The sequence below is a fragment of the Theropithecus gelada genome, chromosome 8 (genome assembly GCF_003255815.1).
Source record: "Theropithecus gelada isolate Dixy chromosome 8, Tgel_1.0, whole genome shotgun sequence".
NCBI classification, from domain to species: domain Eukaryota; kingdom Metazoa; phylum Chordata; class Mammalia; order Primates; family Cercopithecidae; genus Theropithecus; species Theropithecus gelada.
The window spans coordinates 22,258,879-22,285,705 of NC_037676.1; the positions used below are offsets into that span (position 1 = coordinate 22,258,879).

Here is a 26,827-nt window from a genome sequence, read left to right on the forward strand (position 1 = left end):
GGCTGACCCATAAAATTAACCATCACACCTGTGCAAGCGCCTTTCCCTCCTGGGTGGTGTCCTAGGGATGACAGAGGAGGGGAAAGCCAGGTCTCTGCTTCAAGGACACAAAATTGTGCATGCAAAAAAATTAAGAATGCTGCTCTGTCTGGAGTAGCCATTCTTTTATTCCTTTACTTTCTTAACAAACTTGCTTTCACTTAAAAAAAAGAAATTAAGAACAAGACCATTTATATTTAAGTGCCAACTTATAAAAATGAAATGTAAAAAGGTATTTAGAGGTGACAAGGTAAGTGAGGGCTGGAGGATTCGGAGAGATTTCATGGTGTAGGGACTGAATAGAAGCTTCCAGAACACGGAGGTTTCAGATAAGTGAGGACATAGAAGTCTTCACAACCAGAGTAGGCACCACAGGACAATTCTACATCTATCTAGGACTCTGAGTTTTTGAAGGGTTTCCATATGCATTGTTTGGTTTGCTGCTTGCAACAACTCTGTTATTTTAATTGAAGGTCTTAAAGCCCAGAGAAGTTAAGGGATTCCCCAAAGGCCACACAACTTGCCAGTGGCAGGGGAAGGTCTTCCTCTTCCACAACCTTCTCTCTCTTTCTCCCTTTGTGGGGCATGATGAAATCTACATGCACACATTCATGTAGATTTCATGATGTCCATGTAGAATTCATTTTAATTTCAAACGTTTCCTTCCCAGAGAAATCCGGTGATACTATGAACATTGTTTTCTCCCTCTCTCCTTCTCCAGGTCTTATTTTCCTTCTTTACCATCCTGATTAACTGTATTTTTTGTTTGTTTTCTCTTCTTGCCTACTCTCAGACACGAATGCAGAGTTTGAGTCCAGATCCCAAAGCCCGGTACACAAGTATCTACGGAGCCCTCCAGAAAATCATGCGGACTGAAGGCTTCTGGAGGCCCTTGCGGGGCGTCAACGTCATGGTCATGGGTGCAGGGCCGGCCCACGCCATGTATTTTGCCTGCTATGAAAACATGAAAAGGACTTTAAATGACGTTTTCCACCACCAAGGAAACAGCCACCTAGCCAACGGTATTTTGAAAGCGTTTGTCTGGAGTTAGAAAGTTCTCTTCTTCAACACGTCCCTCCCCAGGGTGTTCCTCCCTGTGACCCAGCCGCCTCGACCTCGGCCCGCTTGCTCATGAATAAAGAACTCAGAGTTGTGTGTGCAACGCACACCCAGACACACGCACACACACGCGCGCGCGCACACACATGCTTTTTTCTGTTCCCCTCCGCTTTCTGAAGCCTGGGGAGAAATCAGTGACAGAGGGGGTTTTGGTTTTATTGTTATGTGGGTTTTCTTTTTTTGTTATTTTTGTTTTGTTTTGTTTTTAAACATTCAAAAGCAATTAATGATCAGACATAGGAGAAACCCTGAATAGAAACAAAACTTTTGAATGCTGGATTCAAAAAAAAAAAAAAGTTATCTGGACAGCTTCTTTGAGACTATTTAAAAACTGGTACAACAGGTCTCTACAACGCCAAGATCTAACTAAGCTTTAAAAGGTCAAGAAGTTTTATGGCTGACAAAGGACTCGCAACGCAGAAGGCCTTTCCCACCTTAAGCTTCCGGGGATTTGCGAATTTTACCCCCATTCTCTTCTGTTTGTCTGAGTCTCGTCTCTCTGCAAGCAAGGGCTGAAATCATTTTGTTTGGTTGTTTGGAGGGAGAGAGGCGGGGTGGGGGGTGCAAATCTGTCAGCAGCTCTTACATAAGGCATGTTTTATTGGGGAGGGCTGAGCTTTTATTTTCCTCTCTCTGGTGGGGTTGGCTTTTGTTGTTTTCTGTTTGGGTTTGGAATGGAAATATGGATAGCAGCATAAAGTACCTTTATTTTGACAAAATTCATTTTTTTCAACAATGGAGACATAGATATGGCCAGCAATAACTTCTGCCCCTCTCTTTTTACTCTGCTCAAAAAGCATCTCTCCTCCCATTAGCCAACCTTGGTCATAAGCGTGCCTGGCTGGTTTGCAGATACTTGTTTTGCTTTGTAAAAATTGGCCATTAGTGCATTTATTGAGACGGTCACTAAAGAGCCATGCCCTGACCTACCCCTGATTCTATGACATTGGGGCCCTTTTGCTGAAACTGCCTTCTGTAAGGGTTTCTCTCCTTGAAAGAGATTTGACGGAATCCATTTGATGCCAAGTGCTGCCCTGCACTGTTTCTGCAACGTGTGGTGTATGCTGTGGTGATCTGGCTAGGAATGATTATAAGTGTGTGTGTGGTGGGGGAGTGGGTATTACATGCATTGCTGAAGAGTCATCCTGGTGTTCCTCATTCCTCCCACCTTCCCGTGGTCATTTTAATTACGGGGCAGTGTCACCGCAAAGGGAGGAAACTCAAAGCCAAAAGCAAAATTCCAGGCCTGATTCTGGCTTTTGAGGTTCCTGGTTCTTGAAGCCAGGCCTGACCTGACTCTCAGATAGGGTCAGTCCCGTTGCTTTGCAGACCGACCCTGGAAGTCTACCAAATGCAGATTCTCCTGATTTCCTCTTCTCTTGCCCAGTTTTCTTCTTCTTCTTTTTTTTTTTAAAGCCTGGATTTTAACCAGATTTGCTTTTTTCCCCCTTCTCAGCTGTATATATGATATTATCTCCTTTCAGGGCCCCAGCTTAAGGGCAAAGTGAGTTAATGTGTAGACAAAGGCAAGGGACAAGAGAGAGTTAACATCTAGACAGTGGAAAAAGCCGTGATGTGTGGTTTCTGGGAACCACTAACACTTGCAGGTTTTGCTTTTTCCCAGGGTTGACTACAAGAAAGAAAACGAGGTTTTTGCAAGATTAAAATGTGGGTGAATGTGCCTAAATTAGCCACCCCCATTTTTATCGTATTTCCACCATCACTTTAGGGTTCTAAGAGTCAATGCTCACCTGGGTGGAGCTGGTAGTACATTTTGCTTCTTAGAAAGCTAAGTCCTGGGTTCCGTCTGATTTTAGGTTCCGGGAACTTCCTGAGAACACCCGATCGCAGAGGGTAATTTTCTGGAGTTTGTTTTGCAGGGATAGCTGGGAGTATGGCCACCCTGCTCCACGATGCGGTAATGAATCCAGCAGAAGGTAATGTCATGGTCCCAGGGAGGGGCAGTAGGGGATGCACAAAAGGGCACAAAAAATGGTGGGGGAGTGGAGAGGACTGAAGGTGGGCAGGGAGGCTCCTAGTCTCCAGTCAGAGCAGACAGGAGAATTGAATTTTTTACTGCGTTATCAAAGGCCTCAAGAAGGGACACGAACATTTGAGTTTTATGGTATTCCTGTGCTCAGAGCTACTCAAAGCGTGTTCTACAGACCAGCAGCATCAGACCTCTTGAGGGTGTTGGAAATGCTAATTCTGAGGCTGGGTGCAGTGGCTCATGCCTGTAATCCCAGCACTTTGGGAGGTCAAGGTGGGCAGATCACTTGAGGTCAGGAGTTCGAGACCAGCCTGGCCAACATGGAGAAACCCCATCTCTACTAAAAATACAAAAATTAGCCAAGTGTGGTGTGTGCACCTGTAATCTCAGCTACTGGGGTGGCCGAGGCAGGAGAATTGCTTGAACCCAGCAGGCAGAGGTTGCAGTGCACCGAGAGCACGCCACTGTACTCCAGCCTGGGTGACAGAGCCAGACTCCATCTCAAAAGGGAAAAAAAAAAAAAAAAAAAAAAAAGGGAAAGAAATGCTAATTCTGGCTGGCATGGTGGTTTAAAACTGTAATCCCAGCACTTTGAGAGGCCAAGGCAGGCAGATCTCTTGAACCCAGGAGTTCAAGACCAGCGTGGGCAGCATAATGAGACCCTGTCTCTACGAAAAATACAAAAATTAGGTGTGGTGGTGCGTGCTTGTAGTCCAGCTGTTTGGGAGGCTGAGGCGGAAGAACTGCTTGAGTCTGGGAGGTTGAGGCTGCAGTGAGTCCATGATTGCACCACTGCACTCAGCCAGGATGACAGCAAGACTGTGCCTCAAAACAAAAAGAAACAAATGCAAATTCTCAGGCTCTACACAGCACCTACTGGATCAGAATCCCTGGAGCTAGGTACCAGAATCTGTTTCCTGGTGACTCTGTTGCATGCTTTTGCACTATTCTAAAATCTATGTGTGCATACACACACACACACACTCTCTTAGCCCTTTTTAACACTTACTGATCCTAGACAAATGTATGGGGAACCCATCAGAGGCTCTTAGGGCTAGTGTTCAATTTGACTGTTTTTAATATGAAAGATTATGGATTACATTTCAAACAGATGCGAACGTGGAGAGAATAGTATGATGAACCCCAATGTGTCCATCACCGTGCTTCAGAAATTAACATTGGGTCATTTGTTTTAGCCATCTCTTTCCACATTATCTTCTTTTTGTTCTTTTATATTTTGGGGGTATTATGAAGCGAGCCTCAGCTGGGCAGACCAGAGTCTGTTCCCTTTTTATATATCCTGCTGTCTTAGCCAGCTCGGGTCTGAATAGTGACTATGTTTTGGGCCTGGCACCGGGCAGACCTTCCGCTGGGTCATTCTCTACCTGGTGATGGCTTTGGGTGAGCTGTGGAGCTCTTTTCACCTTTTTGCCTCATCTGAAAATAGTTTCTGGCCAGAAGGGAGAATTGGAGAGAAAAGTTTCAACATTTTAAGTCTTATGCTATAAGTTTGCCTATCTTTTGTCTTTTAAGGTGAAGCTATTAAATTTGCTCTCAGCTACCCGCCATGTCCTAGCAGATAGAGGACTTGGTCTGACCTTCAGAGTTGTGATGGGGCAGGTTGGGAGGTGGGCGGGGAGTCTCTGTGGTCTGGGTACTGAGGTTGAGCCAATGGGCAGGTGAAGAAAATCACCTTCTCCATTCCCATTGATTTCTTTATCGTGTGCTGCATGAGGCATGCTGGAGGGACACACACCTTTTCCCCTTTTTATTTACAAAGTAGACAGCTGAGAAAGACAGCTCGTGTTCTGTTTTGTTTTATACACATTATCTTTCTCAAGAGATGGGATGCCCTTAAGTAAACTGACCTGCCTTCATGGCTTGTCCTGTAATGAATGTGTTCAAGACAGAGTGTTTTCGGGGCAGGACAGAGGCATTCTTAGGTAAGCGGCGGTGGGGGGAGGAGACCCTTCCAGGAAGTAGTTCAATGAAAAACCTAAAAATGCCCAAATCAATATTCGCTTACATATTGTATATCTTGGGCTGCTTTTTAGGGCAGTTCATTCGGGGACCCGGTCAGTAAACAGGTAGTTAATTTCGTGTAACCAAGCAAGGGTTTTGTTTATCTTTTTTAAAGGAGAAAAAAGTGAGGTTCAAACTGTCTCTTTCTCCTTGTCATAACCATTGATTTACAGTCTTTATTTCTTTAAAAGTAAAGCACATTGTGTGTATTTATTTGGCAATACATGAGGCCATTAAAACCCTGAGCCTAAGGTACCACAGTTAGTCTCATTTGCCTCTTGTCCTGTGAACTCCAGTTAGAATGTCATTGAACTTGGGCAGACATAATTCTAGTGTCTGTTTCAAACGCACTGTGTCACAGAAGCTAGAATTACCGTTAGAGGCACAAACCCCTGTGAATACACGAGGGGACACGCTTCCAGTAGATGTGTTGGGGAAGGAGGAGGGCAGGGGGGTAGGGGACAGGGTTCAGCTTTGTGGTGGGTCCTGAGGGTTCCTACCAGGAGCAGCCAGGATCTGGGGAAATAGATCAGCGACTCTAGTCTGAAGTGGCTGCCTGGTTTGAGGGCTGCCTTCAGCAAGATTCAGGCAGGAGAAACTTAAGGAAATAGCCACCTTCCAGGCATGAGTCCTGGAAATAGAAATGGATTGTAACCCAGGACTGCCAGGGGCTGGCCCTCCGCGGCTGCTCAGACTAGGGCTGTGTGTGCTGGCTCTCGCCTGTTTCCGGTGTCTAACTGGCTTGTTTCTCTTTATGGCTTGGCTTCATTCCGACCTGGGGTGGGGCCACCTCCAACCCACTGCCCACTGGCTGTCCGTCTGGCCTGCCCCGCGGTTCCAACCACAGTGGTGAAGCAGCGCTTGCAGATGTACAACTCGCAGCACCGGTCAGCTCTCAGCTGCATCCGGACGGTGTGGAGGACCGAGGGGTTGGGGGCCTTCTACCGGAGCTACACCACGCAGCTGACCATGAACATCCCCTTCCAGTCCATCCACTTCATCACCTACGAGTTCCTGCAGGAGCAGGTCAACCCCCACCGGACCTACAACCCGCAGTCCCACATCATCTCAGGCGGGCTGGCCGGGGCCCTCGCCGCGGCCGCCACGACCCCCCTGGACGTCTGTAAGACCCTTCTCAACACTCAGGAGAACGTGGCCCTCTCGCTGGCCAACATCAGCGGCCGGCTGTCGGGCATGGCCAATGCCTTCCGGACGGTGTACCAGCTCAACGGCCTGGCCGGCTACTTCAAAGGCATCCAGGCGCGTGTGGTCTACCAGATGCCCTCCACCGCCATTTCTTGGTCTGTCTATGAGTTCTTCAAGTACTTCCTCACCAAGCGCCAGCTGGAAAATCGAGCTCCATACTAAAGGAACAGGCTGTGGGAAGGGATCATAGAATCTTTTCTTCTTAAGTCATTCTCTGCCTGCATCTAGCCCCTTGCCCTCTCTTCACAGCTAGATCATTTTTTTTTTTTTTTTCCGCAGGGTGCTGCCTATGGGCCCTCTGCTCCCCAATGCCTTACAGAGAGGAGGGGACGGGACAGCCGCTCACCGGAAGGCTGTCTGCAGGGACATCCGAGGTGGTGGTGGACAGGAAAGACTTTGGAAGGGGAGCGAGAAATTGCTTTTTCTCTTCCTCCCCGGGCAGAATGTAGCTTTTCTGCTTCACTGTGGCAGCCTCCTCCCTGGATCCTTAGATCCCAGAGGAGGGAAGAAAATTTGCAGTGACTGAAAACAGTAAACAAAAAAAATTTTTTATGTATATAAAAGTTCCATTACACAGTACAAAATAGATGGATAATGTTTATCCTTTATTTTTCTATGTAGAAGTTTTTGAATTTGTGTGTGTGCTTGTGCGTGTCTACACCTAGTATTGCAGCTGGGACTCTCCAGCTGTTTTTGTTGTTGTTTTGTTTTTAAATGAGAGGGTTGAATTCTTCCATCAGGTGAACGAAAAAGGCACCAAAGTAATAAATCACTGAATGTGACCTGCAGCTGTGTTTAGCCCCGCCAGATGGAAGTTTCACTTGAATGTAAAATAATAAAGTTTATATTTTGAATTTCTCTTTTCATGGGGGAAAAAAAGGTACGTTAAAAAAAATCAAAATAATGATATGTCACTTGCAGCTACCTTTTTTTTTTTCTTTTAAATTCAATCAGCCACCTTCATGTGCCTTTTTCCTTTGTCTTTCCCCAAAATTCCAGGACCAGAGATCTGGCCCTGGCCCTGGCCCATTTTCTCTTGCTGTGTATACACCTGCATACATGCCGGGTGGCAGGATCTCGCCCGCTGGAGGGTGGTGGAGCCCAGCAGAATTAGGGTGACTGGACATAAACCTGCTGAGACCGCTTCCTCCCCTTGTGAGTGATGTGAATGCCTGCCTTCCCGGGCCAGCACTTAGAAGCCCTTGATAGGCAGCATTTGGCGGCTTGTGGCGCAGGTGTTTGGGGTAAATCCTGCCTTCATCCTAGGACTTATTTCTGCATCAGCCTTTTAACTCAGTCACTTCAGGTAACGTGATCTGTGTGTGTTTTGACTGAATCTCATCTCCTGTGTTTCCCTGTGCAGTCTAGGGAAACATGTTTCCGGTCTTTGTCTGTCCCCCTGTCTTGTCCCAACCATTAATTCCAATGTCACAGCTTCTCATCGCATGTGACAAGAGCCAGGCCTATCTGCTAGGCCCCTGTGGCTGAGGTCTCACCTGGACCCTCATGCCCGAGTCGGAAGACCTCTCTCCAGAAGCCATTCTGCATCCTCGTCCGCTCTGTGTCACCCGAGAACACAGGCCTCGCGGCCTCGCTTTCTGAAATGGTGTGTGCCGAGTCAGATTGCCGCCCAGAGAAAATACAAGTTTTCCCTAGCTGTGCCATTTGTTGCTCTGCCAGGCTGCCGTGCAAGGGGATACTGATGAGACGAGCTGCACTGTCTCCGATTTGGAGCCCGCACCAGAGCTTGTCTTTGAAAATGAGCAGGAAGCTCATGTGTGTTTGCATTTCAGTGAGCCGGGTCCTGACCTGCCGCCACCCACCACGGTCAGTGTGGTGCATCTCACTGAGGAGGTGCAGGCCTGGATTCTTTTGAGTGGTGCTGCTGCCTAGAAAGTAACTGCCTAGGAAGTAACGTGGAGAATTTCCATCTTGGGACCATGCACACAGTGCCTTGGGGAGTAGCTTTTGCCCTAATAGCGATGAGGAATTTTATCAGTCAGTTGACTGACTTTTTCAGATCAGGGATGGGAAAGAGCCAAACTGGGTACCTCCCAGGTGTGCCCCATCAACACTCCCTTGCAACTGGGTTGTGGGGCTTGGCTGTTGTCTGGACCCATTTGGGGGTTAACACCTCCTCTCTCCTCTGCCCCCTATACCCCAAAACCAGTTGCAGCCTCAGTCCACATGAGGATGCAGAAAACCGTAGAGTCCACGATGCTTCTGAAAATGTTTACATCTGTGCTTTCAACCTGCCTTGGGTTCGTGTTAAATGGTGTTAAATTCTGCAAATGGAGGGGAAAAAATCAAATTCTAAATTTCAAAGTGGAATTTAAAGCAAATTGTAAAAAGTTTATCCTACCACCTCTTTTGGTCCACTTAAGATATGCCACACTGAAGCAGGGTATTTCCTACTGGATTTTGGTTTCACTGGTGTTCAGAAAAGAAACTTGATTTGTCTAGGAGCACTCCTTTGGTTAGGGGGATGCAAGAAGGAGAGGTGAAGGCCAGGTGCAGTGGCTCACGCCTGTAATCCCAGCACTTTGGGGAGGCCGAGGCAGGCGGATCACTTGAGGCCAGCAGTTTGAGACCAGCCTGGCCAACATGGTGAAACCTCATCTCTACTAAAAATACAAAAATACAAAAAATTAGCTGGGCATGGTGGCAGGCATCTGTAATCCCAGTTACTTGGGAGACTGAGGCAGGAGAATTGCTTGAACCCAGGAGCTGGAGGTTGCAGTGAGCTGAGATTGTGCCACTGCACTTCAGCCTGGGCGACAGAGTGAGACTCTGTCTCAAAAAAATAAATGAATAAATTAAAAAAAAATAGAAGAAAAGGCGAAAACCGGAACCTGGAGCTCTGTGGGCCCCGGTTGCAGGCCCCTCCCTGTGTGATGAGGGATGGGTCAGCTGGGGGAACCACATGGCCAGCCTGCATGCCTGGTCATCAGGAGGTTGAGGAAAGCCTTGAAAGTTGTGAAGCACTAAGCAGATACAAGTGTTCATTAATTTTGTAGAAATGAACTTTCCTCTCTGGCCTTTATCTCCAAAGTCGGTATTGTTGCCCCGTGCAGACTGCAGTTTGGTTTTTGATTGTGACTTTGACATTGCAAAGTGCGAAATAGTAAGTGGTCTCCCCACCCTGCCATCCCACCCTGGTGACCAGCTCAGTATAATCATGGCACGTACTCAGTCATTGGTGTCTTTGGAGTGACCTCTGCAGCCAGTCAGTGTCACCTGGGTACAGCACCCGTACTTTTATGTGGTGTGTGTGTGAGTAGCTCTTCTGCCCAAATCATGATTTGAGGTTCAACTACCTGTAGATTAAAGCTTTATACAATAAACTGATTTTTTCCAGATGGGTGAAATCTTTCCCCTTGATATGTTTTCTTAACTTTGCATTGAATCTATTTACTGGGTTACATTCTATGTGTAGTTTGTTTTTTTCAGTTTTTTTCTTTTAAAATGCTCATGTCTTATTCTAAGCATCTTCCTCCAAAGTCCCCATAAAGCTGCATCTCCAACACATTGTTATGCCAGTAAGGTTTTATTTAACTTTATTTAAGGATGATTGTGTCTTCGAATGACAAATGTACTGCTGCTTGCTCCCTGCAAGACGCACAATGTATGTTTTTAAGGGTGAGCAAGTGTTATTTCTTAAATTTCTCAAATGCCTGTAGTAACTATTGTTTCTGCCTCTCAATTGTTGCCAGCTCTTTGAAGAAGGGGAGAATTGTGTGTTTTTGTGTGGGGATGTTTCTGATATGCTGCTACAGTTGCAACACTGGAGCTAGAGAAAATAAAGTACTGATTTTCGAAGTGTTGTGGGCTCTGTGGTGGGAATCCTGAAATGAGAGGGGAGTGGATGGCAAGAGGGGATGTCCTTCACGGGGTCTATGCCTGTTCCTCTTGAGCACTAAGGACCAAGGTCTGCAGCTTTGGTAGGAACTGCCCCTGCAACCCCGTTTCCTCAGGGCAAGCAGATTGATGGTGGTGTTTGCATTGTCTTGCTGGGCAGGAGCGGGAGCCCTCCCACTGGCGTGGCTCACCGTGCTGGGGAGGGTGGCAATTTTCTTTCTCATTGTGAGAGCCTGGATGTGGCAGGCTGCAAGTGGTTCTTTGGAACATGCTGTGCTCATGCCTATTTTCTCTGTCTTAAACCTCAGCTTAAGCCAGAGAACGTGACCTCTTTTGGAGGTGGGAGGAGGGAAGGTTTGGACCCCCTTGAGAAGCCAGGGATGACTCTGACTCTTCCCACAATTTTGAAAGTCTGAGCACCCACCTTCAGTATGACCACTGGAGCCCTTGGCCTGCCAGGATGCAGGGTCAGAATTGAGGTCAGGTCTGAGAACTGGCCAATGCAGGGGTGCCCAGAGGTGGGAAGCGGTGATGGTTAGTGGATGGTGAGCACTGGGATAAACTCCCTGTTTTGTAATTTACCTATGGCCAATGCTGTGCTACTCCAACTTGTGGTTGCTTCCCGTCCTCTGGGGTGGGCGGCACAGATGATCTGCTTCCAGTAGATACGGATTCATTCAACAGATATCCTCCCTTTCCCTCCACCACAGAATCAATCAGCCAACAAATTGGCTGTGCCTCCCGTGAGCAAAGCCTCATGCAGGTGCTGGGGACAGAGTGAAGTGTAAGATGTGGTCCCTGTCCTCGAAGGCCTTACAGCCTAGTAGAAGAGTACAAGGGGAGATGCAAACTCCTTAAGACAATCAGATCTTGACCTACCAAGATGGTAGCAAAGTTGGCCATGGAAGCAAAACAGTAGCTTTGTGCCCATTAGACCAAGCTCCATGAGACAGTGGCCTTGTCTGTCTTATTTGCTTCTTTATCCCCAGCCAGTGGTGTGCTGGTGCTGGCACTGCACCAGCTCTCTAGGTTGTACAGCGCACATTCCTTCCCAGCTTCACATTCCATATTACCACGTTGGTAGCTTGAAATCGGCAACAGTGGGAATATTTACACCACAGAAATTGTCAAGCGCTGCTTATCAAGGCCTTTGCTTTTCTAAGGGCTAGTTTACCAGCATACCACTGCTGGTACATAGCACAGTGCTTGGTATGTGCTAGGTGTCTGGTGAAGATTTGCTGAGAGGAAGATAAGAAAAGTAGAACCCAGCATCAACCTGGGGGGCCCTTCTGTGGTGCCCCTCTTAGTTTGCCACCTGCCTCCTCATGGGGGCATCTTTCTATCTTTCTATCACTCAGGAGCCCTCTCCAGCATGACCACATTCAAATTCCAGCCCTAAAAAGACCATGAAATGAAGGTATACCCTTTCCTCTGGGGACAAGGTCTCCTTACTGAGTCCCATGTTTTCTAGTTTTCAGCTACCTCTTCCAGGAGAGACCTCTGCTCCTATCCAAGGAGGGGCCTTAGTGTGACAAACATCTCAGAGAAGAAGTAATGAGCCTAGTCTTGTACAAGAGAGACACATAGCCAACTGGGCAGATGTGGAGGTGGGTTATGATTGCTTGCAAGGGAACAAAGCATTGCGTCTGGACTAAGTCTGAACGCAGCGAGTGGCCTAAGAGAAATAAGAGCAATTAGGGAGAAAAGAGCTTGGTTTGCATCCATAAGGGCTTTGTAGGAGACACCCTCATGGTAAGTAAGCTGCACATAAGAGCTTTGACTGCCATTGTAAGAAGTTTGACCTTTAAGCAGTAGGTAATGGGGAGTCACCAAGAGTCTTTGAGCAGGGGACACCATGATTGGAGCTTGGTTCTAGGGAAACTCATCTGGCTAAAGTGTACAGGACTGAGTTAAGAACAAATATGGAGGGCACCAGGAGATGGTCAGTTCTGTGTCACAGTGAAATTGTCCAGAAGAGGGATGACTAAGAGAAAGGTGAGGAAGACTGGAAGAATGAGTGGGACTGGATCGATGAGAGTATAGAGGTGAAGTCAACAGAGGCCTGGGGGTGCAGGACTCTAGGTCATGCTGGGAACAGGCTGGACTGTCTGAGAGGAGGAGGAAGACCTGGCGGAGAGGACTAATACATGGCAGAGAAGATCCCCCATCTCAAGTCCATGGGTCTCTCCTTAGTCCTCCTCCTCTTTGGGCGTAGATGCCACATCTCTAAGTCCATGGGTCCCTCCCTAGTCTTTCTCCTTGAGCATGCAGAACACTTGAGGGCTCTCTCTTTAGCTCCCCTACTTGACTTCCATTTCCCTGCTTCCTCCTGGTCTCCCACCTCTGTGAGTACCTTCTCTGGCCCCTCATCAACTTCAGCTCCTTTCTGGGCCACCTAAGTGTGGCTGCTTGGAAAGGTTCTGCTGCTGGGGATCCTGTCTCTGCACACCCCCTTGGTGCTGATCTGCCCTCCTCTGGGAAGATAATTCTTAGATGTGGGGCTGTAGCACCCCGATTCTTCTCCTGAACTCCAGATTTAAATGTCCAGTGGCCTGCTGGAGATCTCTTGGATCTCAACTTGTCCCCCATTCTCAAGAGACTGTCCCCCCTTGCTGCCAGAGGCTCACCATGTTACTCAGTTGCTCAAGACCTTCAAGGTCTCCTCATTGCTGATTGAATTTAATAGGCTTTCCTGCCTATGGCAGTTCCCAGTTTAGCTTCGTGTTTAAGGTAATGACCAGAGAAAAACAGAATAGGTCAGCAGGATGGTTGTGTAAGACCCTGAGGTCTTAATATCCTTAACAGGCTGGTGCTGTGCTCTTTCCAGAACTTTCTTCCCATTGGAATGTCTTCCTCCCTCTCCTGCCACCTCCTCTCTGCTCATTCAAGTCCCATTTTTCAGGCTGCCTTGAAGATAGCATTTACTACCTCATTGTGGAGCTCCTACTAATTTGCCTATCTATGTGATCTCTCTCTCCTCTTTGTCAGTATCTACAGCCTCTTTGACAAGCCTCCAACCTTCCATGGCTGATCTCACTTTGCATTTTTGCTGCCTTCTGCCCAGAATTATGTGCCCAGTGAGGGCAGAGACTGATTTCTTCACTCCTGTTTTCTCCATAGCCCTCCAGCCTACTGTTTCCCACATTCTGTATAAGAGTGACAGTCATTGTTCATTATATGTAACAAACTTTTGACATCCTGTTGAGTTTGAAACTGCTGTGGACATCCAGATGGAGACCCCCAGAGGGAAATGCAATATTGGTGGTCAGGAGAAAGACTGGAACTGGAACAAAGGACCTGGCAGATAGGCCAAGGGATGTGATGGCCAAAGCCATGGGCAGAGGAGAGTCCCTAGGGAGAAAAAGAATATCATGGAAGGCTTACATGTAATAGCGAAGAGAGAAATGGGAACCAGGAGAGTGGTCAGATTGTTATGAAGTAACCAAGAGCTCTGTGAGGCTTTTACAAAGGAGGGGTAGTCATCAGTTCTACAAGCTTAGGTGTGAAATATAAGCAACTAAAGCCACTTAAACAACAACAACAACAACAACGACCCTACTTTGTCTCTCCTTGCTCTTGTCTTCTTTGTTCCTGGTTTGTTTTTCCCTACCCTTACTCTCTTGCCTTTTTAGATTCCCCTTTAAACGTCACCTTCACCAAGTTCAGCTGCTTCCACCCCTGCCCCTCCCCTGACCCTCTGCACCTAGCACCATTACTACTGTATCTAGCTTAATATTTCAGAGGCTACCTAAAGGCAATAATTAAACAAACACTCAAAACTGCACATCCCAGGCTTGTTCATGAAAGTGAAAAGTTGGAAAACAAACTAGATATCTATCAAGAAGTGAAATGATTTATAGATCATCCTGGCTGTCCTGGTATTTTTGTAGAAAAGAAATTTCTTTAAGGGTTCCCAGCAGTCTTGGAATCTGTATTCCCAATACATTTATCAAATTTAGGATGCTTCTGAGCTTCCCCATTTCTCTGGCCTTGTCTCCTAAAGGTAATGTTACTTTGGTAAACACGTGACCTCCCTTTTGTGAAGCCACGGATATAACACAATTCTAGACTTCCAGGTTCCTGTTGCCATATTTTCTCTAAGAAGCTCTTCTTTGCTTATGCTCATATTTACCTATGGTAGCTTTGATGTTTCATTTTCCATAGTAAGTGAGACTCTGGGCAGAACCCCCAGCACTACTGCTAAGAGGACACGAGGGCCGCTTTAGCAGAGACAGACAGCCCAACCCCTGTCCACTGTCATCAGAAACTCGTCTGTGACAAGAAAAAGTATAAATCAAAATCATACCAGCGATGTTTTAGTCTTCAACCTGAGGCAGTTGAAGCTTGGGTATCGCCTTGAAGTCCTTGTGTATTGTGTATTGTTGTCGAGTACTCTCGACAATAATACAACAAGTCCTTGAAGTATTGTGTATTGTGTATTGTTGTCGAGTACTCTCAGTGTTGAAAGGGCACCCGACTGCAACCTCATGAAGCCCAGAGCTACAGAAAGAGGGATTGTGGACGTCTGACTTCTTCATTATTGTCATGCTGGCCCTTGGGGTGGCTGCCTTTAAGGGAAGAGGGGGTTTAAAAAGAACAAAGAGAGATATGTACCAGGGGTGTTTGTCCTCATCAGTATGTGAGTTCGTGGAAGGAGTTCTTGCTGCTTGCTGAACAGTGAAAATATTCTCTTGATGGACACCTTTAGCTTGCGTTGACAGGTGACAAATATATATCCCAAGATTTCTATGTTGAGCCTAATGCAACTAGCTGGTGAAATATACCAGCACATCCTCAATCTTTCCCCGATTGTGTCTGCATGAAGTTTAGAATAAATATAATGTGTGTATTAGTTCATTCTTGCACTGCTATAAAGAAATACCTGAGACTGGTAACTTATAAAGAAAAGAGGCACAGTACCACAGGCTGTACAGGAAGCATAGCCAGGGAGGCCTCAGGAAAGCTATAATCATGGCAAAAGGTGAAGGGGAAACAGGCTTGTCTTACATGGCCAGAGCAGGTGGAAGAAAGAACGAGGTGGGAGGCACTACACACTTTTAATCAACCAGATCTCGTGATATCTCACTATCATGAGAACAGCACCAAAAGGGAAATCTTCCCCTATGATCCAGTCAACTACCACCGGGCTCCACTTCCAGCATTGAGGATTATAATTTGACATGATATTTGGATGGGAACACAAATCCAAACCAAGTCTTTTTTTTCTCTTTTTTGTTGTTTTTGAGATGGAGTCTCACTCTGTTGCCTAGGCGGGAGTACAGTGGCATGATCTCGGCTCACTGCAACCTCTGCCTCCCGGGTTCAAGCAATTCTCCTGCCAAGTAGCTGGGACTACAGGTGTGTGCTACCATGCCCGGCTAATTTTTGTATTTTTGGTGGAGACGGGGTTTCACCATGTTGGTCAGGTTGGTCTGGAACTCCTGACCTCAAATGATCCTCCCGCCTCGGCCTCCCAAAGTGATGGGATTACAGGTGTGAGCTACCCCGCTCGGTCCCAAACCATATCAATGTGCAAATTTTAATGTTAATAATTATGGATATTCATAATGTCTTCTGTCTGTAGCTCTGGGCTTCATGAGACTTCAATGGGTGCTGCTTTCTATTAGCACTGTCAACATTAAGAGTCCTTGACCGCAACAGAAAAACCTGAGGACTCAAGGCCAATGCCCAAGCTTCAGCGGCTTTGGTCTAAGACTACAAAAACATCACCAGCCTGGAAACTGGTAATACCTACATGCTAGGATCTTCCTTGGGATTTTGTGTAGTCTCTAGCACATCCAGTGATCCATTCAGGGTTTCATGTATATCCATAACAATGGAACTCCATGGTCATTTCACAATTTTTAGGTAGGGTCCAAGGTCTGAGGGCAAATTGTCCTGCATGAATCCCTCTCACATTTCCCCTCAAGCTCACGAATGAGTAAAATCTGGACAAATTACACACGAAGGCGGTCATGATTAATGAGACTGAGAGGCAGTCACAGTGGGAAGAGCAGCCAGGAGAAAAGAATGTTCTAGATGGAAAGAATGAACCAAACCCTGGGCCTATTATTCATCATGGTAGAAAAAATTCCTTTACACAGAATGGAACATGAAGTTCTAAGCCTCCTGGTGTTCCAGCGAGCTTGGGTTGCCAAGAGCAGTCATTTAACAAATATCCTTAGACTCCTACTGTCACACTTAATCTGATCCAGCTTCCTATTTTGAAGAGATGATTTTTGCTGATTTTGACTTCCATCAAAATCTTTGTTTCTTGATGCTCTCTTGAATGTCCACCTTGGCTTCTATGACTCGTTTGTTTTTAAGATCAGCAAGTTTCTCAAAGCCACATTTGAAAAGCATACAGTTACCTTTGAGAGGATTCCAATGCAAGGATAATTTTCTTATTCGTTCATACAATGAAGTAATTTGTTTGCTCTGGTCCATTGTAATCATTGAGCATATAACAGATGGGTCAGTAGGTCCAGAGGCCTAGACGCTAGCCCTGCAGGTCACTAAACTGGTTGAGTGATCTTGGGTGATTTGGGGTATATCACTTAATCTCTCTGGTCTGCAGTTTCCTCAGCTACAAAATGAAAGGGTTGGGCCAGATGACGTGTAATAATAGCTCCTCTAGCTTCACTAGCCTGTAATAATGTCCACAGAGTACAGGCTCTATCTAGCCTCTAAGTCTGTGATTAAAATATGATTACAAGCTTTTTAGATGAAATTAGAAGGAAATTCTCACAGGACTTTTAACTTACCCACCATAAAGAATCATTCATTATCATTTTGCTTTACTTCTTCTCACTTCCCACTTCCTAAACTACTCTATAAATAAAGACTAAAATCCAGGAACTTGATATAGCAGAATGATGGATGTGACTATTTCACGTCCTTTTCTTTAATATGTTTTTTAATTGCTACATTTCTGTGCCCTTGCAAGGAAATAATTTATTTGCCTATATGTCTATCTGAACTCTGAGTGAGTACTGTTGGTCTCTGGTGCAGTCCAAGCCCTCCAGCCCAGTGCTTGAAACAAAATGGGTCTTATTGTGTGCCAGCAGCTCATGGAATGTGATGCCCTTATTTTCCCACAGTCCTTTACTATAGGAAGGCACACTGTATATTTTCCTTTTTTTTTTTTTTTTTTTGAGACAGAGTCTCGTTCTGTTGCCAGGCTGGAGTGCAATGGCGCAATCTTGGTTCACTGCAAATCTCCTGCCTCAACCTCCTGAGTAGCTGGGACTACAGGTGCACGCCACCATGTCCAGCTAATTTTTGTATTTTTAGTAGAGACGGGGTTTCACCATGTTGGCCAGGATGGTCTCGATCTCTTGACCTCGTGATCCGACTGCCTTGGCCTCCCAAAGTGCTGGGATTAGAGGCGTGAGCCACCGCGCCAGGCCTCCAAGATGTTTTTTATTGTAGGGTCTATGTGTCTTAAACTTCTTAAAAAAATAGACTTTATTGGCCTGCAGTCTTTCTTTCCTCCTTCCTGGTAGCCCCTGGCAACTACTGATCGTTTTATTGTTTCGATTGTTTGGCCTTTTCCAGACTGTCAGGTAGTTGGAAACATACAGTATGTATGTAGCCTTTTCAGATTGGCTTAACTTAGTAACATGCATTTAAAATTCCTCCATGTCCTTTCATGGCTTGATAGCTTATTTCTTTTTGGTGCTGAATAATGTTCCCTGGTCTGGATGTACTCCAGGTATTCATTCGCCTACTGAAGGACATCTTGGTTGCTTTCGAGTTTTGACAATTACAAATGAAGCTGCTATAAACATCCATGTGTAGCTCAAGTGTGAGCATAGATTCTCAACTCCTTTGGGAAATACTAAGGAGGGCAATTGCTGGATCATAGGTAAGAGTGTGCTTAGCTTCGTAAGAAACTGGCCGGGCTGGGTACAGTGGCTCATGCATGTAATCCTAGCACTTTGGGAGGCCATGGCAAGCGAATTGCCTGAGCCCATGAGTTCGAGACCAGCCTGGGCAACATGGCCAAACCCCGTCTCTATTAAAAATCAGCCAGGCATGGTGGTGCACGCCTGTAATCCCAGCTACTCGGGAGACTGAGGCATGAGAATTGTTTGAACCCGGGAGGCGGGGGTTGCAGTGAGCCGAGATTGCGCCACTGCACTCCAGCCTGGGTGATAGAGTGAGACTCTGTCTCAAACAAACAAAAAAAACCCCAAAACCTGCCAAAACTGTCTTCCAAAATGACTGTGTCATTTTGTTTTCCCATCAACAGTGAATGGGAGTTCCTGTTGTTCCACATCCTCGCCGGCATTTGGTATCATCAGTATTCTGGATTGTGGCCATCTAATAGGTTTGTACTGGGATCTCATTATTCTATTTGTATTTCCCTGAGGACATATGATGTGCAGCGTCTGTTCATATGTGTATTTGCCACTTGTACATCTTCATCATGAGGTGTCTGCTAAAGTCTTTGGCCCATTTTTTAATTGAGTTGTTTGTTTTTTTACTGTTGGGTTTTAAAGGTTCTTTGTATATTTTGGATAGTAGTCCTTTATCAAATATGTTTTTGCAAATATTTTCTCCCAGTCTATGGCTTGGTTTTCATTCTCTTAACAGTGTCTTTTTCAGAACAGAAATTTTTATTTTAATAAAGTCCAGCTTATCATTTCTTTCTTGGATCCTGCCTTTGGTTTTTATCTAAAAAGGCATTGCCAACCCCAAGGTCATCTACATTTTCTTCTATGTCATCTTCTAGGAATGTTGTAGTTTTTCGCATTACGTTTAGGACTGTGATCCATTTTGAGTTAATTTTTGTAAAGGGCGTAAGGTCTGTGACTAGAATGATTTTTTTTTTTTTTTTTTTTTTAGCTTGTGGATATCCAGTTGTTCCAGTACCATTTGTTGACAACACTATATTTTTTTTCTATTATATTGCCTTTGCTCCTTTGTCTGAGATCAGTTGGCTATAGAGTCATACCTCAAAGATATGGCAGGTTTGATTCCAGGCCACCATAATCAAGCAAATATTGCAATAAAGTGAGTCAAACAAATTTTTTGGTTTCCCAATACATATAAAAGGTATATTTATACTATACTGCAGTCTATTAGGTGCACAATAGCATGATGTCTAAAAACAATGTACACCCCTTAATTAAAAATATTTTATTGCTAAAAGTGTTGGTAATCATCTGAGTGTTCAGGGAGTCACAATCTTTGTGGAGGTGGAAAGTCTTGCTTTCATACCGATGGCTGCTGATTAATCAGGGTGGTGGTTGCTGAGGATTGGGATGGCTGTGTCAATTTCTAAAAAAAAAAAAATAAGACAACAATAGAGTTTGCTGCATCAACTGACTCTTCCTTTTATGAAAGATTTCTCTGTAGTAGGCAATGCTGTTTGATAGCATTTACCCACAAGCAGAACTTCTTTCACAATTGGGGTCAGTTCTCTCAAATCCTGCTGCTGCCTTATCAACTAAGTTTGTGTAAGATATCTAAATTCTTTGTTTTTATTTCAACAATGTTCACAGCATCTTTAACAGGAGTAGATTATTACATATCAAGAAACCACTTCCTTTGCTCATCCATAAGAAGCAACTTCTTGGCCGGGCATGGTGGCTCACACCTGTAATCCCAGCACTTTGGGAGGCTGAGGTGGGTGGGTCATGAGGTCAGGAGATGGAGACCCATCCTGGCTAACATGGTGAAACCCACTCTCTACTAAAAATACAAAAAATTAGCTGGATGTGGTGGCACACGCCTGTAGTCCCAGCTACTCAGGAGGCTGAGGCAGGAGAATCTCTCAAACCTGGGAGGCAGAGGTTGCAGTGAGCTGAGATCACACCATTGCACTCCAGCCTGGGTGACAGAGTGAGACTCCGTCTAAAAAAAAAAAAACAAAACCAACAAACAAACAAACAAAAACCAGAAGCAACTTCTCATCCAGTAAAGTTTTATCATGAGGTTGCTGCAATTCAGTTATATCTTTAGGCTCCACTTCCAATTCTAGCTCTCTTGCTGTTTCCATTATATCTGCAGTGACTTCCTCCACTGAAGTCTTGAACCCTTGAAGGTCATCCCTTGTGGAAGTGGAATCAACTTCTTGCAAACTCCTGTTCATACTGACATTTCAAACTCTTTTCATGAATCCTAAATGTTCTCAATGGTATTTAGAATGGTGAATCCTTTCTAGAAGGCTTTCAATTTACTTTGCCCAGATCCATCAGAGGAATTACTATCTATAGCAATTGCAGCCTTATGAAATGTATTTCTTAAATAATTAGACTTGAAAAAATGAAATTACATCTTAACCCATGGGCTGCAGAATGAATGTTGTATTAGCAGGCATAAAATATTAATACCCTTGTACACCTCCATCAGAGCTTTTGGGTGACTAGGTGCATTGTCAATGAGCAGTAATAGTTTGAAATAAATCTTTTTCTCCTGAGCAGTAGGTCTCAACAGTGGGCTTAAAACCTTCAGTAAACCATGCTATAAACAGATGTTTATAGCATGTTTTATCATTCAGGTTTTGTTGTCCCATTTATAGAGCACAGGCAGAGTACATGTAGCATAATTCTTAAGGACCCTAGAATTTTTGGAATTATAAATGAGCATTGACTTCAACTTAAAGACACCAGCTGCGTTAGCTCCTAACAAGAAAGTCAGGCTGTCTTTTGAAGGCTTTGAAGGCAGGCATTGACTCCTCTCTAGCTTTGAAAGTCCTAGGTGGCATCTTCTTCCACAAGAAGGCTGTTTCATCTACATTGAAAATCTGCTGTGTAGTGTAGTGACCTTCATCAATTATCTTAGCTAGATCTTCTGGATAACTTGCTGCAGCTTCTACATCAACACTGGTTGCTTTATCTTGCCCTTTTATGTTATGAAGATGGCTTCTTCTCTAAACCCCAGGAATCAACCTCTGCTAGCTTTAAGCTTTTCTTCTGCAGCTTCCCCACAATTTTAAGTCTTCATAAAATGGAAGAGAGTTACAGCCTTGCTCTGGATTAAGCTTTGATTTACGGGAATGGTGTTGCTGGTTTGATCTATCCAGACCACTAAAACTTCCTTCGCATCAGCAATAAGGCTGTTTTGCTTTCTTATCATTCGTGTGTTCACTTGAACAGCACTTTAAATTTCCTTCGAGGACTTTTCCTTTGCATTCACAACTTGGCTAACTGCTGGACACAAGAGGCCTAACTTTGGGCTTATCTTGGCGTTTGACATTCCTTTCTCACTAAGCTTAATCATTTCTATGTTTTGACTTAAAGTGGGAGATGTGCAACTCTTCTTTTCACTTCAACACTTATAGGCCTTTGTAGAGTTACTAACTGGTCTAATTTCAATATTGGTATATCTCAGGGAATAGGGAGGCCTGAGGAGAGGGAGACAGACTGGGGAACGACCGGTCAGTGAAGCAGTCAGAACACATGTAACATTTCTTAATTAAGTTTGCTGTCTTATATGGACGTAGTTCAATAATTACAATAGTAATAGCAAAGATCGCTGATCACAGCTCACCATAACAGCTATGATAATAACGAAAAAGTTTGAAATATTGTGAGAATTACCAAAATGTGACACGGAGACATAACTGTTGGGAAAATGACACTGGTAGACTTGCTTCATGCGAGGTTGCCACAAACCTTCAGTTATAAAAAACACAACCTCTGCAAAGCACAGTAAAGTGAAGTGCAATAAGACAGGGTCTGCCTGTATTTATGTGGATCTGTTTCTGGGCTCTATTCTGTTCCATTGATCTATTTGTTTATTCTTTCACTAATACCACTTGGTCAAAGAGTGCTTTTACTGCCCCTTTTTTTCTCTTTGAGACGGAGTCTCACTCTGTCACCCAGGCTGGAGTACAGTGGTGCGATCTCAGCTCACTGCAAGCTCCACCTCCCGGGTTCATGCCATTCTCCTGCCTCAGCCTCCCGAGTAGGTGGAACTACAGGCGCTCACCACCACGCCTGGCTAATTTTTTTTTTTTTGTATTTTTAGTAGAGACGGTGTTTCACCATGTTAGCCAGGATGGTCTCGATCTCCTGAACTTGTGATCCACCTGTCTTGGCTTCCCAAAGTGCTGGGATTACAGGCGTGAGCCACCGTGCCCAGCTGCTTTCATTCTCTTGATGACTGTAGCTTATTAATGACACTAGAATTCGGATCATGTCAGTCCTCTGACTTTGTTCTTTTCCTTCAATATTTCATTTTATTTTTTAACTTAATTTAACTTAATTTAATTTTTTTGAGACAAGCTGGAGTGCAGTGGCACAATCTCGGCTCACTGCAACCTCCACCTCCCGGGTTCAAGCGGTTCTCCTGCTTCAGCCTCCCGAGTAGCTGGAACTACCAGCATGTGCCACCACGCCCGGCTAATTTTTGTATTTTTAGTAGATACGGGGTTTCACCATGTTGGCCACAATGGTCTTGATCTCCGGACCTCGTGATCTGCCTGCCTTGGCTTCCCTAAGTGCTGAGATTACAGGCGTCAGCCACTGTGCCCAGCCTTTTTCCTTCAATATTTCAATATTGAGTTGGCTATTCTGGATCTTTATTCTCTCCACGTACACTTTAGAATCAGTTTGTTGACATCCACAAAATAACTTGCTGAGATTTTAATTGGAATTACACTGAATTTATAGATCAATTTGGGGAGAACTAACATCTTGACAATATAAAACATTCCTATCCAAGAACTTGAAATATCTCTTCATTTATATAGTTCCTTTTACATTTCTTTCATCAGAGTTTTGTAGTTCTCATTTAGATTTTGTATGTGTTTTGTTCGATTTATATCTAAGTATTTTATTTTGGCAGGTGCTAATGTAATGGTTTTGTGTTTTCAATTTCACGTTTTATTTGTTCGTTGCTGCTATACAGGAATATGCTTGACTTTTGTATATTAACCTTATGTCCTGCAACCTTGCTTTAATAACTTATTTATTCCAAGGTGTTTTTTTGTTGATTTTTTTAGATTTTCTACATCAACAATTATGTCATCTTTGAGCAGAGACAGTTTTATTTCTTCCTTCCCGATCAGTATAGTCTTTAGTTTTCTATTCTTTTCTTGTCTTATTGCATTCACTAGGACTTCCAGCCAACACAACGTTGAAAAGGAGTGGTAGGAGGGGACAGCCTTGCCTTGTTCCTGAATTTATTGGGAAAGCTTCTAGTTTCTCATCATTAAATATGATGTTAGCTGTAGGTTTTTTGTTGATTTTCTTTATCAAGTTGAGGAAGTTTTCCTCTATTACTAGTTTATTTAGAATGTTGATCATGAATGGGTATAATTTTGTTAAATGCTGTTTCTGTATCTATTGATATGATTATGTGATTTTTCTTCTTTAGCCTTTAATGTGCTGGATTACGTTAACTAACTTGTGAATGTTGAGCCAGCCTTGCATACCTGGGATAAATCCCACTTGTTTATGGTGCATATTCTTTTCATGTTGTTGGATTTGATTTGTTAGTATTTTGTTGAGGATTTTTGCATCTATATTCATGAAAGTATTGGTCTGTAGTTTCAAAAAAGTTTAGATATCTGTAATAAGGTATGATTATGTTTATTTTGATATTTTCTTTCTTTTTTTTGAGACAGAGTCTCACTCTGTCACCCAGGTTGGAGTACAGTGGCATGGTCTTGGCTCACTGCAACCTCCGCCTCCGAGGTTCACACCATTCTCCTGCCTCAGCCTCTGGAGTAGCTGGGACTACAGGCGCCTGTCACCATGCCCGGCTAGTTTTTTGTATTTTCAGTAGAAACGGGGTTTCACTGTGTTAGCCGGAATGGTCTCGATCTCCTGACCTTGTGACCCACCCGCCTCGGCCTCCCAAAGTGCTGGGATTACAGGCGTGAGCCACTGTGCCCGGCCTATTTTGATCTTTTCTATTCAGTAGCTGTTTGTGAGAAATCCTAAACTTCCCAGTACTGTCAAAATTGGTCACTTATATATGCCTATAAAATATTGGTTAAAAATGATTTCATATAGCCAACTTTTTGCAAAATATTCATTCCCTCGTCGCTGAGAGTTTATTTGCTCTTGAAAGAAAATTGTGTTTCACCCAATTTCCCTGAAAATATCTGTGATGTCATCTTTACTCTTTCAGGGATCAATATTTCCCTGAGAGTTTGTTGGGATAAATCAACACTGCATTGTAGCTGAGGTGACAACCCGTCCTATCAATTAGAGCAGGGGCTTTTGGAGGTTTTTGAGTGTAGTACGTGTTTGACTTAAGGATTATGGCTATAAGGAGGTCATAGATTACAGCAAAGAAGTTTTTTGAGGGGGGTAAATGTGGGTATATAGTTTCCTCACTGGGAAAATCTGTGTTCCTTGTGGAATGCAATTTTTTATTTGATAATCACAGCACTCAATTCTTTTCTCCAGTGAAATACCTGAATTTTGATTTCCGGCCACAAGGTGGCATCTGATTTTCATTAATACGGGAGCCACACCCCTTCATCTCCCACCTCTCAAGCTGGAAACTTCATCTGTCTCAGCTTCTGGACTCTTACTGTAACAGATATTTTGCCCCCATGGCCAGCAAAGGATCTAATGGAAATTACATTCACTTGTGTAAAGGGAATTACATTAACTTGTGTTTGTCTAGGGGCCTAGAACTAAACCTTCTTGTATTTGGTTAAGTCATGCTTGTGTCAAGGCATGCTCCTACTTTTTTTTTTTTTTTTTTTGAGATGGAGTCTCGCTGTGTTGCCCAGGCTGGAGTGCAGTGGCACGATCTCGGCTCACCCCAACCTCTGCCGCCCGGGTTCACGCCATTCTCCTGCCTCAGCCTCCTGAGTAGCTGGGACTACAGACGTCCGCCACCATGTCCGGCTAATTTTTTGTATTTTTAGTAGAGACGGGGTTTCATCGTGTTAGCCAGGATGGTCTCGATCTCCTGACCTCGTGATCCGCCCACCTTCGCCTCCCAAAGTGCTGGGATTACGGGCGTGAGCCCCCGCGCCCGGCCCAAGGCATGCTCCTACATTTTTAATGTTTTTAATTGATCATTGTGTGGAAAATTTATCATAGTCAGCGTTTCCCAAGTATTTCTTTGCCCGATAGCTGATAAGAGTGGATAGGCATAATACATATGCCTATCCTATGCTGCACGTTGTTTTGCTCGTGAGTAGGAAGGTGCAAAGGAGCCCTCTTCAAAGATCTAGCTTTTAAGTGGGGTAGACGCAAAGTGCATGCTTGAAATAGCCATAAAGGAAAAACTCACAGGCACATTGTCTAAGTCCCAGACTGGTATTATGAGTAAGGTATCTAGATCTGTGAGAAAAGGGATTAAGAGAGAGAGGTTCACCATTGTGCTCCTGCACCTTGCACAGCACTGGCACATACTAGGTACTCAAATATGTATATATGCCAGGCACAGTGGCTTGCATCTGTAATCGCAGCACTTTGGGAGGCCGAGGCAGGAGGGTGGCTTGAAGCCAGAAGTTTGAGACCAGTCTGGGCAATATAGTGAGACCCTGTCCCTACAAAAATAAAAAATATAATCAGCCAGGCGTGGTGATGCATGCCTGTAGTCCTAGCTACTCAGGAGGCTGAGGTGAGAGGATTGCGTGAGCCCAGGAGGTCGAGGCTACAGTGAGCTATGATTGTGCCACTGCATTTCAACCTGGGTGACAGAGGGAGACCCTGTCTCTAAAACAAAAACTTAAAAACAAACAAACAAACAAAAACCTACAGAATGAGTGTATGAAGAGGCCTAAGAAGGGTTTCATGGAAGAATGGGGTGAAACTAACTCTAAAATGATGAGTGTGAGTTGGATGGAGGAAGTCAAGGAAGAGGTGTTGCAACTTGGAGAGACCGGGTGCAGGAGGCACAGGAGCAGTGTGAGGCGGCCAGAGTGTAGGAGGAGGAGAGTGGTCTGGCCTGCACTGGGGTAGCCAGGTCTCCACCTGGGCAGGGCCCCGAGGTCATGCTGAGGTGCCTGTACTTTCCCCAGGGGAAGTTGAGAACCATTCTCATGGATTTTTTTTAAAAAGTGTGAGTCTAAAATTCAGCTGGAAAAAAAAAAAAAAAAGTGAAGCACAAAGCCCTGTGGTCGGTGGGGGACACTGAAAAACACACAAGGCACCTACATAAATAATAACCTGGGCAGCGTGGGACATGTGTCCTTAGGTGTTGTAAAATTTGAGCTGAATTTTTCAGAGAAGGAAGCAAGATCCTGTCCAGCTGGCACAGCATGGATTGCTGCAGGGCAAGTATCTGGGACCCAAACCTGCTATAATAATAGCTGACATTTGAATGTCTGTTTACAGTTTGCAAAGTCTTTTCAAACATTACCGTACGTGATGCTCACATTATCCCTGTGGTGTCAGCACAGTTACTGTCCCTGCTTTACACATGGGGACATTGAGGCTCAGAGAGGTTAAATGACTTGACTTCCCCAGGGTCAGTCTGGTCATTTGGGTCTGACCCTACTTCTTGAAGGACTGGCAAGATGGGGGCCAGCAAAGGATCTAATGGAAAAAGATGAGATTTCTCTCACTTTTCTTCTGAATTAAAGATGGTGATAGACACAGTTGCTGCTACAATGAACGAAGGCACAGCTTTTCCTGTATTATTTCCTTATATGATTTTGCCATATAATGT

The 26,827-nt window shown here is 44.7% G+C and overlaps 1 protein-coding gene and 1 pseudogene across 6 annotated transcripts in view; one reads left to right on the forward strand and one right to left on the reverse strand.

Annotated features, from left to right (window-relative positions):
* SLC25A37 (solute carrier family 25 member 37) overlaps nucleotides 1–7,230 on the forward strand; it is a 45,028-nt gene extending 37,798 nt beyond the window's left edge. For 3 of the 6 annotated variants that reach the window (XM_025393780.1, XM_025393782.1, XM_025393783.1), the window contains 3 exons: nucleotides 833–1,061; nucleotides 3,039–3,095; nucleotides 6,018–7,230. In XM_025393780.1, the coding sequence (XP_025249565.1) occupies nucleotides 833–1,061; nucleotides 3,039–3,095; nucleotides 6,018–6,538 (807 nt within the window). In that variant the 3' untranslated portion in view covers nucleotides 6,539–7,230. Of the gene's footprint in view, nucleotides 1–832; nucleotides 3,096–6,017 lie in introns of all 6 variants that reach the window. The other 3 variants (XM_025393785.1, XM_025393781.1, XM_025393784.1) reach the window with 3 other exon arrangements.
* The window catches only part of LOC112630135, a 63,873-nt pseudogene continuing 43,735 nt past the window's right edge, over nucleotides 6,690–26,827 (reverse strand).